The sequence below is a fragment of the Cinclus cinclus genome, chromosome 1 (genome assembly GCF_963662255.1).
Source record: "Cinclus cinclus chromosome 1, bCinCin1.1, whole genome shotgun sequence".
Lineage (NCBI taxonomy): Eukaryota > Metazoa > Chordata > Aves > Passeriformes > Cinclidae > Cinclus > Cinclus cinclus.
Window position 1 is genome coordinate 124,983,168 of NC_085046.1, and position 15,148 is coordinate 124,998,315.

The following is a 15,148-nucleotide window of genomic DNA, read 5'->3' on the forward strand; positions in this document are numbered from 1 at the left end:
AATTTAGATAACTCTCGTTTATATAAGAAACCTTAGCAGAAAAGAAAATTATAAAATGCACAATTGGGTTATTCAGACCTTTGTAAAATATCTATCCAACACAGGTTGCAAGGGTAATAACACTAAATGGGAAATTTGTTGAGTTCTTATTTTAAACACAGTGTGACAGTACTGTAGTATATCAATGGGTAGTAATCAATTACCTATGCCTGTTCAGTTTACAGTGATTGGTTTTAATTGAGCAACTTACACAGTGTAAAAATGCTTTTTTTTATCCTACAAAATTTATCTATTATATGTAGATAATGAAAATCCTAGGTAAGAAAATTTTAGCTGAGAATCAAAGTTAAACATCACTTCACTCTGCCATGTCCCAGTCATGCTACTGATTACCCTTCCTCTCTCCTGTTCAAACTGATATATTGCCTTGGCATATTAACAAACTGATCTTTTCTGGTGGGAAAAACATTACAGGAAAGAAAGAAAAAATCTCAATCTCTCCTGCTTCACTACCTTTCCTCCTTAATTAAAACACTATTCCCTTTGTATACTGTCTAGCTTAATATTTCCTGGACACAGAGATATATTTTCGCAAACACAGTTTCTGCTTTAAGAATTTTCCTGGAGGTGTATGACAGTCCTTCTCTAAACTTACCAGGATTAGTTTTTTTGCAATATCATATTTAATTTTTCAAGATGTCCTCAAAAATCTGGAAAATTCAGTGTACATTAGGTTGAAAATAAAGGTAAAAAGCATTTTGTATTGACAAATGTCACCAGTAAAGATGGTATAGGATGTTATTTCATATTACATTGCAGTTTTAAACTTTTATATTAATTTGCCATATACCAAATTACCAAATAAAAGGCCAACAGATAATTGTATTCTTTTACTATGAGGAACACTTGAACTAATTAAAAGCAATGCAGCAAATTATCTAAAACCATTTAGTCAAATACAGAGAGGGCAAACATAGGGCAGCACTGTTTAAATCAAACTGAATTCCAGCTTGAGAATGGACTTCAAATAAATTTTTAATCGCAGTATTTTGCCCACTGGGCATTCTATCCCACACTCTCTGCTTTCAAGTAAAATCCACCAGAACGTCCTCCATCAGAATAGTGCTAGGTCTCGCTTGATTACAAAATTTCTGCATTACAAAGTATGTAAGTATGTTCTAGGGCTTTCTTTCTTTGTTCATCTTGCTTATAGTTAACCTCTCCAGCCAAACACTCAGTGCTTCCCCTGACTGATTCACTCCATTAAGCAGAAAAAGAGAAAACAAAATCATGACAGTATTGCACAGAACCTGCAGGAGAAGGGAGAAAGCCCCCAGGAAGGGCCCTGTCATTTTGTTGCTCTCTGGCAGCACTGCCTGAGCACAGCGAATGCCAAGCTCAGATTTTCTTGGGATTGCCCTGACCACAAGGACGTGCAGCTTTGGGCTTCTACTGTGCTTCCAGGTATATGCAAAGCCATCAGTGTTTCCCCTTCAGTTCTACTGCCATGTGGATTTCAACCCCAGAAAGAAATGGAACAGTGAGCTGTAGTCATTAGGACAGCAGAAAAGGGGCTGTGTTTTCAATACATTTTAGATTTTAGATGATGATAATAACTAAACTGGTCTATTGGTTTATGGGTTTTTTGCACAACACCTTTGCTAAATCAATGCAAAAGTTCTCAGTTTTTTTACAAAAAGAACTTTAATGAAACTTTTTTCTTAAAACATTTGTTATTTAAAGTACTTTTGTTTACAACTAATGGTAATTATTTAAAATTAACTATATTGCAAATATTTTATTGTGGGGCTAAATTGGTTTCAGATTCATAAATTAAATGTTCGGTTCCACATATGATACACTTTGCTTCATTAGAAACACTTCTATTAAAGTTTACTAAGAGATAGTAATGACCTAGGCATTTATTTTCTGCTCCTTCTAACACAGTATCCTCAGCAGGAACATTTTTGCACGTCATATAACCACTCAAAATTACTCAGTTGTAAATATGCTTTAAACATAAATATGCTTTCTGTTTATAAAGGAACCTAAAATCACATACTGATGGTCCTATCAAGCAGCTGATATCAGTAAACTGACTGAAGCCAGAACACACTGAAAAATAAGGGCAGCCAGTTGCAGATACCAGAGCAGGAGCACTGCCTGATAACATAGAAGAGGACTCTGTCTGTCTGTCCTCAGACAGAAACCACCAGTAGAAGAGGCTCCTGCCAGTGTGCAGGTGGTGTATCCATCCTCACAGTGACAGCAGTCACAGCAGGGAGTGGGAGAGCACTTTCAACCACTGGGTTTGGAACTGGGCATGATTCTAGATCTACCAAAACAGTGACAACACTCAGATACAGACACAAGGCCAGCTCTGGCAAATGGGACAGAAGTTCTCATAATGATGAAGGGATCATGATATATGAGCATAAGATGCTGGAAATCAACCAAAAAAAAAAAAAAAGAAAAATAAAAAAAGGCAACAAAAACAACACAGTACTTCTTGTTCATTCTAGCCATTCCATGCAAATATCCACAAGAGCCTAGATGTGATGCTTTGTAGATATCTGATTTCTAGATCAAAAGTCCATTAGGTTAATGGGATTTTTTTCAGAGTTAAGCACCTACTAAAATGAATCAGGCCCTTCTAATCATGTTAAATTCTGTCATTAAATAAACTTGACACTGAGAACAGCTGTTTCAAATTCGTTGCACAATTGTTCTTAAACACAATAAATACCTATATTTAAAACTTTTGTTATTTACTTGACAGACTTGAATCAAAGGAGCCTTTCCTGTCCGTTGGGTAAGTAAAAACATGCATGTTTTCATGGCTATTTATATGTTCAACAACCATGCAATATAATTTATGAGATTATGTTGAACATAAACATCCTACTTCAACATTAAGGTTATTTACCACTCTTAAGCTTATAAAATGTAGGTTTTAGTCAATAAAGTCAGCAGTCATGTATATTTTCCTTCTCAAAAAGAAACTAAGTTTTGCCTTTATTGACTAAACAGAACTTATACTAAAATATATGTAGGAGTTAAATGTTCCATTAAAATGTAGTGGGTTTATTATTTTTTTTCACTGATTTTATTCAGAAACTGTTCCAAATATCATCTATACCACTTGTCTAAACCATCTAAAAATAATTGATAATGTCCTTTAAAAAATAACAACTGATACTTCAATAACAGAAATAAATCAAATTTATGAAATAGAAAAAAAATCACATTTTGGCCTAATTATAAATCAGTGCCCTGATTCGCATATTTCATCCATAGCCTTCATAGTGTCACAGTCACTTAAACAGTTAGATGTTCTCTATATTAAAATGATAACTCATCATGCTAAAAAAAATTTTAAATGTGTCATATTGTAAAAAAGTGCAATTCTTTTATAAAATGTAGATTAATATATGTATTAGTGGTAATTATCTCTGTTCTACTTCTGAGTCTGTGTTTCACTTTTCATGCTTTTTTTCCTTTCAGCTTCTTTCTATAAAACTTTCCAAAGTGTCCTAACATTCTCACTCCCTGTTTTCCTTCAGAACTGTATCTTTTTAATGTGTGTTTACTCTCATTTTCTTTTGTTCACACTGTACTTTGTGATATCAAGAATATAAACTTCAGATAAAAGATCCCAAACAAAATATCTGTTCAAGGGTTAGTTCTACCATGTCATTATCACTAACTTCCAAATTATTGTACCATCTGCAGAACTAGACAAGTAAACTTTTCTGAAGTGTGAAGTAAAGTTAGCAAGCAAGAGAACGTGTAAATTATGATCAAAAGAGCTCAACAAATTAGTATAAACAGGACTGAGCTGTGTCTTGGTTTCTGTAACATAAAGTAACTTTGGTTGTTTTGAGTACATTTTGGATTCATTGCTTGTTGTTTCTACTTTCTACCAAACCAAAATTATTGGAAAGTATTTGGAAGGGATGTGGAGGGTATACTGCTCTTGTTTTGCATGATTTAAAATGTCCAAATTTATTATCAAATTCAGTCCCTTCTGTTAATAATTTTCATTACTCCAATTTGTAACTTATCCTATTGAGTTGGCTTTTTGGGGCCTCCACTCTCATAATGAAGTGGTTATCTGAAAATATCAACTTTAAGATTAAATAAAAATAAGTTGCATGCCATTGTGGTTGAGGACCAAAGTTTTAAGTACAAAAATCCACTAAACAAATAAAAATACAATGTTAGGTTTTACTATTTGTCACAAAATAGTAAATCCTATTTCTTATAATGATCTTAAGAACCATGCTGGCAGTTATAGCTTATTTGCTTAGGAGGAAGTATTGTGTTTTGGCTTTGTTACTGTATGAGCAGATTGGTGGCCACTATGTAAATTCACATTATGTTCACATAGTTATTGTATATGACTTTTTCTCTAAAACTGATTGCTCCTGGGGATCCTAACCTGTGCAAATACACAGCTTTTTTTCCAGAACCTTTCATAAATTTGCCTGTAACGTACTCAAATTCTTTTATGCAAGTTCATTATAATCAAGATAGATAAAACCTCCCAAAATTATTCCCTGTGTGCTACTTTTGCCTTTTACTTCTGTATTTCCTCCACCCCAAGGAGGGCATCAGAGGGTTAGACCACCATGTTCTCAGGAGGGGCCCAAGCCAACATCTACCTCCTTGGTACTGAATAAAAGAGATGCACCTCCTAGTCCCACAAAAACGGGGGCGTTCTTTTTTACTGAGAGTTTAATGAGTTCTTGTGCCAGGACCTGTATTTAAAGTTTTAGCCTAGACAGCTGCAACCACCAGGGTCTTAAAATACAGTGATGTTTGCAGAAGAAATGCTGACTTAACCACAATTAAACAAACACATGGGTGCCCTTAATTGCTCTTGCAGTCAGAGTTGGTCAAAACACCAATCTGAATTACTTTTGGCTGCCTATGGATGGCTTGATCCTGCACACCAGAGTCATCTGTCTTCTGCAACAGAGATTCATTTCCACATTTTCATTATGTTGCCTGCAGGACTGAATTAAGCTTTTTCATTTTGCTGTACCTAAGCCTACAACTTTTTGGTGCTTTTCCATTGCTAATTGTTTTGGCAGGGAAAGGGAACATGAAGTGTGGCAACCTAAGACCTCAAGACTGCTGCAGGTTTTTGAGCTCTGTGTGCACGCACAGGGCTGCAATAGTTCCATGAGAGATCTCACAAAAGAAAATTGGTTGGTAAAATGTAGCATCTTTCCCCATCCTCAGAAAGCAGCCAGAGAGAAGCAGACCCCAGCTCTTGCTGTTGCAGTTGGTGTCTCAAATGCAGGGAGAGAACACCTTCTGTACTCTCTTGGTAAGGACAATTCCATTTATCATTCGCTCTATGCGAAGAAATTAAATCCACTCTCCTTTACTCCATGTGCAAGGCAGGGACGTAATTTGGTGCTGAAGCCATAGTAACATCTTTAATGAAAGTCTCAAAAAGTGAGCAAAAATTCTTCACATATACAGTCTATTTAGATAAGAGTATCTGAATGCAATATTATGGTTTTGGGCTAAAATACAAAGTTATCTTTGATATTTGTGTTGTCTTCCTTAGCCTCCTGGAGGTGAAGACAAAAACCTTAGGGAAGGCTGAAATATTTGTTAATGTAGAATGCTAAATGACAGCCCGTAAGAGTACAGGATACTTCTTTCCAGAAGTGTTATTTCCATGTTTTTGGGGTTTGTGTTCATATTCAACATAAGCAAGACCAAGAGGTGTCTGGAACTTTTTCCTTTTCCTGTTTTATAGCATTCATGTTCATGTAGGCAAAATATGAAAAGGAAGTCATGCCAATCCTGAGTGCCTGGAAGGCATCAGAGTCAAGAGTTTTGGTAAAAAATCCACCACTGAAAATGCATCAAATTAACTTCATGCAGAAAAGTTTGAAAGGTGCAGACTTAAAAACACAAGGAAAGCCAAGAGTCTTGATAAAAAAAGGCATGGATACTGCAAAATGGACACTGCAAAAAGAACAACTAAATGCCAGCTGGTATTAAGTTCATCCTGCTTTGTGCAAAGGATGTATTATATTTTTAAAGCTATATATATTTAAAATACCAGTATCTTGTGATTATCCACATCAGCTCTCCAAAGTCAGAAATTTCCTAATAGTAATGATGCATAATTACCCCTCAACACAACAGTTAGCATTCTCTCTAGATAATTAGATTGGTTATGCAGTTGTTAACCACCAGCTATTTCTTGGCAGGTGATTTATCATAGCTATCTGCATGTAAGAGTTTAGCACTTGATAAATTTCAGCTAATACTGCATTCAGATTTGTAACTGGCCGTTGGTCTGAGCCTTAAAATTAAAATCTCATTTTTTAAGACACAGCCAATGAAACATCTTTTAAGGCCTGTAATAGTATTGTATGGTAAATAGAGGCCATTTTGTAACTATGTTGGACAGTAAATTATTTGAATTATTATTTATTATTTCTAACTTTAACTGTATGCAACTTCCATAATAACGTGGTCCATATAACTTCAACACATGCAGAGGCAGAAAATTCCATCATAGCAACTAATAATTTTTTCAAACATGTAAAAATATTTGTCTTCTCTGTTAAACATAATTTAATAATAATTTGAATTCAGAAGAGACAGAAAGAGAGAAACAACTGATTTTTCCTGAGCCTTGTGAAAACAGATTAATTTATTGTCAGATGCAGAGAATGGGATTATTTCTGGATAAGCAGGCAATAGTGCTTCAGTGACATGGTCTTTGAAAGTGCATGTGTTATATACATCTGGTTATCAGCTGAGATTCAATCTATTCTCTGCTTTTTTTTTAATCTTTTTCTCCTTTTTGGGGGTGATTGATTCTATAAGCAGTATAATTTTGGGTGGAATACCCAGAGGGAAACATAATGAAAATTAATGTGTTGTATGTTTTTATTTCATGATGAATAGTTGTCTGCCATGGAAGAAAGAAGAGAGATACAAGTAAAATTAGCGCTACCTAATGCATTTTTTTACATTCTTAGTGAAAACACTAGAAGTCTGTATAAACTGCTACTTTCCTCACAAAGGTCCTTTTTCTAGAAAGTATTTGACAGTAGAAAATACTGATGAGCCATGCTTTTTTCAAATAATATCTTACTCACAGTAACTTTCAAACATAGGTACTTACTTCTACAAGAGACAGTCATTTTGTTTGGCTCAGATTCTGGGAAGAATGTGAAAATGCTTCTAAAACACAAAAAAGTAAGCTTCATTAATTTTCTTCCAGAAGAATAGTTCTAAGACACGTTGAATAACTTGAATTTGTCACTCACAATTCTTCCTCTTGCGTAGTAGTATTTTCTTTCCTGCAAGGCCATTTTGCAGACCTATAGGAAATTCTGCTCTCATACATTGGTTTGAGGGATCCCATTCTGCAGAAGTGAGATAGTTTACATAAAAGCCTAGTCCTTCCAGGGTCTGTTAGGTAACAGCCCACTTCCAAAGTGCAAGTTTTTTTCAAATCACAGTCAGGGTTTTTCATTTGGGGGTGGGGTGGGGGGGTTGCTTTGTTGTTGATTTTTTAATGGACAATAGATTGTAAGGCACAAAACAGAATGTAGACACGGAGCATCCTCTGTAACAAATGCCATCACTCTTGTTCCTCATCCTGGTTATCAGGATGTTCCTGTAACCACTGTTCCTACTGTTCCTACCCAACTTCTGAAGAGGGAGAGCTAAGAAAATTATTTTCCTTCAACAGAGGAATAGTACAAAAAGAGGATATACTAGACTCATTTTGCACTGTTATTGTGACACCAATAAAACTACAAACCAGAAAATAATCTTGTAGCTCTCATTCATATTCAGGCCAGGTATTCAGGAGCTGTTTCCGTGGAAATCACGGAGGACTGAACATATTTGGCAGTTATTTAAACTCATTTTTTAAACCCAGGCAGTAATTCCTTTTGCTTAAAACCACTTGGGCTTTCTGACTTAGACAGGCAGTAGCAGATCTTCTGCTTTTGCAGAGAATACACTTTAAAACAATCAGCTCTTTGATTATGTGTGAGGTTTAGCCTGGAGGCAGGAGGCACATGTCAGAGTTCTGCAGAGGCTCTTTACTGGGTGAGACTTTCAGGGTGGTGCAGAGAGACAGGAGGGATTTGGGATTTGACAGCACATATGGTTACCTGTGGAAGACACTGAGAATCTATACCATTTTATTTTCTCTAGTAGTACTTACATACTTCTCTTCCACTTCTCGAAGACTCACAAAGCTTAAGCTTTTCTAGAACTGCCTACTTGCCTTATTTTAAGACTCTGAAACCAGCATGGATATAGTTATTTTATAAACTTATAATTTCTTTCTTATTATTAGTTTTTGCTTGAAGGTCTGTCAAAAGAAGTGATTACAAAGCTAGGGCAACAATAACAATGTTGGTCCATTGCTGTGACTGAATTTTTCAGTGGTTTTATGACATTACTCAATGTTTAAAGATCCTAGATTACGTATTTTTCTACTGATCTACAATCTAAATCTAATTATTTTATAGTTTCCCTATTTGCCTGATTTTTTCATTATACATCACTTCCACTTTCACACACAGAGCAATATATATACTACATTAAAAAAAAAGACAAATGAATTTAGCTAAAAAATGTTCTTTTCCTAATTAATAATTCCTAAATTTACTTTCATTTGCAACAAACTCCAGAGGTATTCTTCTTCTTCATCTTCTTCTTCATCTTCTTCTTCATCTTCTTCTTCATCTTCTTCTTCATCTTCTTCTTCATCTTCTTCTTCATCTTCTTCTTCATCTTCTTCTTCTTCTTCTTCTTCTTCTTCTTCTTCTTCCCCTGTCTGACTTTAATAATATCAGTAGCAATGTTCTTCATAATTGGGAAAGGCAGGAGCATGAGATCACTCTTTTTCTCTTCTGGTTATTCTATTTCCCTTTCTCTTTTCTTCATTATTTCTGTCCTTCAAGACTTCCCTCTCCCTAGCAATTCTAGAGAAACTATACATATCCATGTAATTTATGAGTTGGTTTAATGATGAACAATTCCACAGCACTGAATATTTGCACTCTCACCTATGTATCAGTTAGCCAAGAAGTTTTCTAGAGGAGGGAAAAGAAACAGGAGAATGTTTCTGAAGAAAGTTCAGGAAGCTCAAATATTCAGGGAGTGTAGGACTGAAATCTGGAAACATAATAGAAAGTCAAGGGAAGAGGACAACTCAAAGAAATAAAAAGAGAGATATTGTCTTACAAATGGAAGATGGAGGGAGGAGGAAGGACAATACTTGCTGGGCATGTACTCTCACTGTGGAACAAAATTACATCTAATTTGCCTTTTTTTCCCCAAACAGCAGTGACTGACCCATGACTTATAGAAAATTGTGTTTGAAAAGGTCTACGTTAGCAGTATTCCTATTTCCTCTTTCTGAGGCATCAACATAGCATCTTACAACAGCAATCAATATAGACTTCTGTGAGTATTCAGTATGAATAAGCTTACTGAGGCAGTCATGAGCAGAAATATCATGAGACCTAGCACCCCACCCAAAACTCAGCTGAAAATTGTGAGGTTTTTGTCCTCCTTATGGCTGTTGCATATGAAAGACTTTATTTATTCTCACAAGTTTACAGATCATTACAAAGAAGTTTTATTTCAATTTCTTCCCCTTGATAGATAAGATCTAATTCTGAAGTTTTATATTTTGCGATTCAAATTCCCTGTAATGCTGTACAAATCAGTCAGCCTATGTCTACCCCTTTCTCTTCTGCCAGTGTTTCTCTAACTACTTTTGTACAATAATAACAATTAAAATGCTTCTTAATATTAAGTTCTTAGCACACTAGGGCTTACACAAATATTCAGAGGGGTTGTGATGGCTGATCTCTCTGATTCCATGCTTGAAATCACCAGAAACTGAAATTTGATCCAGCTAGCCTAACATCTTACTTGCACTTGAGCTAAAAGAGAAAGATTTTCTTAGAAGAGTAAATGCCAGAAAGACAGCCAGTGCTGCTATGTGAACTTTTACTTGACAGTCTGCTTCCCACTCTTCTGTTGTGATATAACTGGCAGTTCCTTGATAAAGAGATTTCTTCTTTGGAGTTCAACCAGCTGTGATCATAGCAATCAGTCAGTGGACTTGCTTCAAAAGTTATTGCTCCACACCAACCTGTGTATTCACTGGCTTTCTAAACAGAAAAGTGAGCAGCAAGAGAGGAGGCAGTGCAGAAAGAGGCATATCAGAGAGGAAACATTGTTTATACAGAGCAAATTGGAATCTACAGATGTCTGCCTCGTGTTTGTTAAATATTTTTAAAAATATAAAGCTTCAGGCTAGGAGTTATTGTCTTTAGTGTTTCTCTTTTAATAGCCTCTTGTGTGATACCAAGGAACAACTATTCACATCTAGCTTTACTGGATCATTCGGCTGTGCATTCACATACTGTGGTATAAACCTAATTAAAAAAAAAAATCACAATATGTCCTAATATTAAGAAAGCTTTCAACTAATAAAAGATTGTTTTCTACAAATTTACCTTTGTCTGAGTTTTGACCTTGTTTACAAACCTCTTTTGCAACTACTTTGGTATAATGATTTACACACCATAATTTGAAAAGAAGCACGACTGTGTTAGGAGTATTTATGATCATATCCAATAGTCTCTGACCCAAACTGGTGTTGATTTCAATGGTCTTGATTTTGGCTGTCTTGGTTCCAGTTTCTCTGGGATAAATTTTTGCTTAGGTTTAATTATGAACTGCAGTTCAAAAGCACTATCCATTGAGTCAGGGATATTTTTTATCTCAGAGTCAGGCCAGATTCTTATAATTCTCACCAATCTTCAAGCCAAAGTTCAATATTTTCTACATCAGCCATACATACTCTACATGTATGCACAGGTTTAACAGTTTATAATTACTTCAGTGCTGATGTAGCTCAAAAAAAAGGGAATTAGGTAATATTCTTCCTTATCAATAGTAGAAGAAGAGTTTTGCTGCTAAGAGTTTAATTACTGTCCTTCAAATTCTTTCATTTCTTAAGTCTTTAGCTTTGGTTCTGAAATCATTTAGGGATCAGTTTTGCTCAATAAAATGAAATCCTTCACAACATATTAGAGCACAATTAAAAATTGGAGAATAAGCATTAAATGTGAAGTAGAAATAACAGAGTGAATCTGTCATGCATGACCAGCATTTGACAGTTGACATTGTTATGTTAGTGACTGTTGCTAATGCCAAAGCATTTGTTTAATTTGAAAGGTAAAAACTGATTTATTTTAAGCAAATGTAGATGATTGGTTTTTTTCTTTTCAGTTTCCTCTAAACCAGTACACAAAAAAAAAACATCCAAAAGAGAAACAGACATTCTGAGCTCTGCACACTTGATCATGTAGTCTTTATTCTCAAGAATAAGGATGGAATTTTGAATCAGCTACCATCCTGTAGCCAGCTACTTTTATCAAAGTTTTTGATAAGTCCCAAAAAATTATAAATTTTCATAGGACGACAGAAATGTTTGGGCTAGAAGGGACCCTAAAGATAAACTATTTGCAACTAATGCCATCCACTAGACCAGGCTGCTCAAAGCCCAATCCAATTTGGCCTTGGACACTTGCAGAGATGAAGTATCAACAACTTCTCTGGGCAACCAATTCCAATGTCTCACCATCTTCACAGCAAATTTCTTCCTAATATCTAATTTGAATCTCCCTTCTTTCAGTTTAAAGCCATTCCCTCTTGTCCTATCATGTAGGGACATGCCTTTGTCAAAAGTCCTTCTCCTTCTTGTAGGCACCTTCAGGTACTGGAAGGCTGCTACCAGGTTTCCCGAGTATTTTCTTCTTCAGATTCAGCAGCCCCCAACTCTCACCCTGTCTTCATGAGAAAGGTGTTCCAGACCTGTGATCATCTTCATGGCCCTGCTCTGGACTTGCTCCAACAGGGTCCACATCCTTCTTATGCTGGGAGCACTAGAGCTGGATGCAGTGCTCTACATGGGGTCTCATGAGAGCAAAATAGAGGGGGAGAACCACCTTGCTCATGTGCTGGTCATGTTCTTGTGATGAAGCCCAGAATACAATTGGCATTGTGGGCTCTGAGTGCACACTGCTGACTCATACAGAGTGTCTTTTTAACCAATGCTCTTGATGCCTTTTGACAGAAGCACTTATTTACCAGAAAGTGCCTACTAGATATGGCCTTGTTTATTTTCTTGCCATCTAAATCAAGGAACAGAAAGTACAGAGAGTTTTCCAGGTAAACTATGAGCAACAAATAGTCAAATTTAAAAACTACCAACTATCAGACTGCATTTTTTACATGAACTATTTGTTCTGAACTGTTTCAAAGTAGCTAACAACTTCACAGAAATTAGGATCAATATACAAAGGAGGAAAACTGAAGCATTTCTCAAATAATCTAATTCAAACTTCAGATCTTTCTTGGAGTACAAATGGGTATGGGATGGAAATGGAAGCTGCAACTTCTGAGATAAATGAAGTTATTGAAACAAAACTGGAGCTCATTTTTGTGGTTTATATAGCAGTATTGTCTCAAAGTTTTCCCATTTCTTTGGCAGAGATGGAGGACCCTGAGAGATTTTGAATAAGGCTTTGTTTCCTTGCAAAATAAATCTTTTCACTTATACACACACACACATATTAGTCATGGTTATACTTTAAATCTGGAATCAAGTATGATTTGGTTTCAAGCTGACCTTGTATAAGTGCCAGTAGTTAGGTGTATTTCACATTCTGGATGAATCTTTACAGGTTATAAAACTAAAACTATCTTGCTTCTTAGAGCATTCACAGAAAAGTAAAATTCCAGCCATGTAATTGTATAAGGATAAGTAATGGTAATGTGGTTTTGGTGGGAGAAGGCAAAAATTGTGCAAAGGGAGTTCAGCAAGAAGGTAACAGAATGGGAAGGAGGAGTCAGTGAGAGAGATATTAAAAGTGTTCATTCCTTCACAGAATCTTGTTGTTTCGGAAGAGATGCTGGAAGGAATTCTCAGAACTAAATTGTTTTGGTAGCTTAATTCAATATACTCTGTAAAATTAAATTTAGTCTAAGGTGTGCCTGTATTTTTAAATTCTAGTGTGTACTTCCCACAGTGGTAAACCACTTGAAATGAAATTTTCTTTAAATGTTTACTAAACATGGTCCATAATAGTGCAAGCAGAGTCCTCATCTGTCAGGGACTGTGTCCAGATAATCCAGGGGAAAATGTTACATAAAATGGCAATAATGGAAGCATAAAGTTCCACGTACCCTATTTTGTGTCAACCATAGAATCACAGAATAGTTTGGAAGGGGCCTTAAAGATCATCTAGTCCCAATCCCCCCTGCCACAGACAGGGGCAATTTCCACTAGACCAGGTTGCTCAAGTATTAGTGTTATGTCCTTAACAGACAATGACAATCAGCCAATGTTGCCCATCTGCAACAAGTTGTCAAAATTTCAAATTGTGCAACTGTTCCTTGGAGCTTAAAACATCTATATGAGGGAGTCTCCAGGAGAAGTACTGTAACATCCAGCAACTGCAGGGATCACATAAAATTCACACTTAATTCCCTAAATTTACTGTGAGTTGGCCGGGGTTTGGGGTTTTGTTTGTTTACTTGTTTGTTTTTTGTTTTTTTTTTCTTAAGATGCAGTAGACAGAGTAGAACATTAGTTTACAATTAATTCTGTTACCAAAATATTTGACAGAGTCTGCAACACGTGATTTTCAAAAATGTTACTATTGTATTTTAAAGAAGATTACACATGGGAAAATTAGGTAAAACCTGAAAACAATAATATAACTTAATTAAACTTTACATTGGATAGTCTCCTAAAAAAAATCTTCAGTGAGGAAGAGAGAAAAATAATTAATACCCCACTATGTTAGATGTCCTGACAGTGAATCAGGGAGTGGAGCAAGCCCTCAGAATTTGGTGGTAACCATAAAGAACTATGCCAGGCAGAGTAAAGCAGGAGAGTATCCACACTGCAGTCTTCCAAACTGTGGAAGGTAGGAGCACAAGTGAATGAGGAAAGCTGGGAAAGATCCCATCCTAATCAAAAAAGGCATTACTCAAAAGAGACAGGCACAGAAACTCAGTTCTTGAATTGCCTGAGACATTAGAAAAGAAGGTAAAAGAAACCAGTATGAGGGTTCCCTTAGGGGAAAAGGTCTCTTAGCATCAAACAATGCTTCTTGTAAATTAGAAAATACATATAGAAAAATTTCAGGGAGATGATTCATACTTGCTTCATACCTGCATGACAAGAAATCAGTGGCTCTTCCATATGTCCAGCACAGTATAGGGAAACTTCAATACCATTGTCATGACAAGCCACCAGAACCTTTTGCCACATACGACACTCAGGTGAGTCATCTAGGACAAAAATCCTTTCACTTATGAGAATTAATATAATAAAAAATCCAGACATATGTTTAAGACAAAAAAAAAAATATGATCCCTTAATTTCAAGATCTTTATTCTGGATTTACATTGAGGTAATTTGAAGTGGTGACACTTGAATATCCTTCTGTACATCCAAACGTCTTTCCACCGATATTCTAGGAATTTCCTTGGTTTGTGACTTTTTGTTCCCTTACACAAAATAAATCTTGTTTTCTTCACAGTGTATGCAGAAAGTGAAAGAACACAAAGTCTTCCAAAGCAGAAGTACTAGGAATATTTACCAGAAATCAAGGAAAATATAGTCAACCTACCACTGGTCTAGAGGATATGCAGCTGGTTGTGTGATGCACAGCTGCTCTTTCCACTCACCTCTGAACAGACTGGAGCTGAATCCAGTTCTGTGCTTGGTTGTAGAAGAATCTCCTTGTCAGATGCACTTGCCGTGGGAATTATTACACAGTGGGTCAGGAGTAAAAGAATGCTTTGCAGATTCACAGAAAATGATATCTTCATTTGCATTGAAAATTGTGAAGCATCATCTTGGAAAAACAATCAGTAGGGCTTAACTTCATACGCTGTACTCTGAACACTGAAATTTCTGTCTCTTTCACCTCTCTATTTTGCTGCTTTAAACCTTGAGTTACTCATTCCAAAATAACTGAATTACTTAGTAATTTAATCAGTAAACTTGATGTAAATAAGAACAAAAATTTAACTTAAGCCTTTTGACAGTTTG

The 15,148-nt window shown here is 35.8% G+C and overlaps 1 protein-coding gene across 1 annotated transcript in view; it reads left to right on the forward strand.

The window, feature by feature from the left end:
- RALYL (RALY RNA binding protein like) overlaps positions 1–15,148 on the forward strand; it is a 164,949-nt gene that overhangs the window by 126,036 nt on the left and 23,765 nt on the right. Inside the window, exon 3 of the mRNA XM_062514704.1 lies at positions 2,780–2,812. Coding sequence (XP_062370688.1) covers positions 2,780–2,812 — 33 coding nt within the window. The remainder of the gene's footprint in view (positions 1–2,779; positions 2,813–15,148) is intronic.